Consider the following 2,265-nt stretch of genomic DNA (forward strand, 5'->3'; position numbering starts at 1 on the left):
GACAACTTTAGAACTCACTTGAGGTAGCTAAGAACTGCTTTGGGGATGTTTTGCCTTAGGCCTGCCATTCTTCTTCCAGGCAGCAAAATTCTAAGTCCTTCATTAAGGCATCCTTGGTCATATCAACCTGTCAGTTGCAGTGGTGCTGCCTAATGCTAAAGTTGGAGCTTCTTGACATTAGGTGGCAATGTTAGAGGTGCCACTACCCTTGGCCCTGCTCACTGATCATAGTACTTTCCAGGGCTGAGTGAAGAACCAGTCTCAGAATCCTTCTCAACCCGAAGTCCAGCCAGGACAAGTCTCATACTCAGAAATGGGAAATGGCCTCATGAAACCTACATGCCATCTCTGATCTGTGATATTTACCATAAACAATGAAAGAAAAGGTCAGATTTAAATACCACTGCTCTACCTCAATATATTTATGCACTTCAGGAAATGCCTCATTAAGATTCAAGAGGAAAATAAATGAAGAGCCCAGAAAAGAAAGGAAGCCACAGAATGAAAGCAAGTTAAATGGTCCTGACAACTTAAAAAAAATAACAAATTCAGACAAGGAACAAGTTACATGTGAGGAAACAACTTACCCATTGCTGTGAGGTCTTCATTGAGTTCCTGGAGCCAGAAGATGTCCATGTCGTCTAGGTCATAGCGGCACACAGATGCCGCCAGCTCCACGATGTTGATGTAGCCAGGCTCTGTGGTCTCTGGGTTGGAGCACTGGATATATTTCCGGGGCCGGACAAACAGGACCTCTTTTTTCTTGTCGGCCATAACCCTAGCAAAGCAAAAAAAGACACTGATAACAATCAATGAATGAGAGATGCCATGCACTGACTGGATGGCTAGACAGCACTCAGGCCATGCAGTGGAGCTAAATGTTATCCTTCCCCACCCTGGGGAAATCCCCTGCTCTGCCAACTGAAAGGCATGATAAGACCCCTTTTTAGAAGGCAAATGGTTCTGCAAATCCAGTTTTGTCATTTGCTGTGAATATTCTGACTTTTAATGAAATGCTTCATTTACCCCACGGCTCCTAAGTCCCTACTACCACTCATTCTAATAAAATGTTGCATTGTGCGTTCTTGGTGCAATGGCCACCACATTTATTTAGAAGGGGAAATAGCAGAAGGAGTGATACTTGTACAAAGGCACAGCCAGATTCCACACCAAAGGTAAGTTTTAGCTAAACTCATGTTTTCTATCATAGAGGCCATACTGGATGGTAGTAAAGAGTAGAGGCTATAGACTCACACCATCTGTTTTTCACTTCCACTCATTCACGTGGTGATCTTGGGCAATTACTTAATTTCTATAAAGTCTAGTTTTCTTAGCTAAAATATAAGGATGATAATCATAAATTATAATAGTATCAAACTTATAGGGTTATTATGATGATTATATGAAATAAAATACATAAAGTGCTTAGGACAGTGTACAGTAAAAGCTGGATGATTAATAATGCCATTGTTATTTTTATATCTCTTATTTTCACTATTTATACAGATGAGTTAAAGCCAAGAAGCTATAGATTTATACAAACTTAAGGCATTTATCAACCATAAATGTAAGTCTGGGCCAGGATAAGGCAATGGGATGAAAGATTTCCATTCTTCCAACATATTATCTAGCAGGCCTGAGTCAACCCATATTTCCCCTAACCTCTCCTGATACTTAAGATCCTAAGGCAAGGAAACCAAATAAGGGAAGAAACAGAAATTCTCACACCAATGACTGGCTCCATAATCAATGTTTTAGATGCTACATGAAGTATTAGAACACATAACCAAGAGGGGATCTGAATAATTATTCCCTGGAAATTTTAAAGAACAGGGTAAGCCATCTAAAAAATAAAGACATAGATATACAAAGAACAGGGTAAGCCATCTAAAAAAGAGAAAAAGAAATATATATACATATATAAAATAGTGAAAACTGTTTCTCTGGAAGGCTTCTGGAGCCAGTTTCCCTACTTTAGAGTTACTATGTATATAGAATGATTCATAAACATTAATGTATTCATATGAATACACATAACTATATTAGGTTGGTGCAAAGGTAACTGTGCTTTTGCACTGTTGAATTTTGCTGTTTGATATTAGAATACATCCTTAAATAAACATGGCTATGTTACACATCATTTTAATGTACATTTCTTGCTTTATGTTTTTTGCTAATGCCCTATTACTTGCTGTTTATTTTATATTTATTTTGAACTATAGAAATTGTGTTAGACAAAAAGTAAATTCAAACAATTTTTTTATT

The 2,265-nt window shown here is 37.7% G+C and overlaps 1 protein-coding gene across 1 annotated transcript in view; it reads right to left on the reverse strand.

Moving 5' to 3' along the window:
• Positions 1 to 774, reverse strand: part of LOC104989673 (protein Jade-3-like) — a 4,211-nt gene extending 3,437 nt beyond the window's left edge. Inside the window, exon 1 of the mRNA XM_010841423.1 lies at positions 588 to 774. Within this exon, the coding sequence (XP_010839725.1) occupies positions 588 to 774 (187 nt within the window). The remainder of the gene's footprint in view (positions 1 to 587) is intronic.
• Between the last annotated feature and the right edge of the window lie 1,491 nt (positions 775 to 2,265).

This window comes from Bison bison, unplaced genomic scaffold (genome assembly GCF_000754665.1).
Source record: "Bison bison bison isolate TAMUID 2011002044 unplaced genomic scaffold, Bison_UMD1.0 scf7180017847024, whole genome shotgun sequence".
NCBI classification, from domain to species: domain Eukaryota; kingdom Metazoa; phylum Chordata; class Mammalia; order Artiodactyla; family Bovidae; genus Bison; species Bison bison.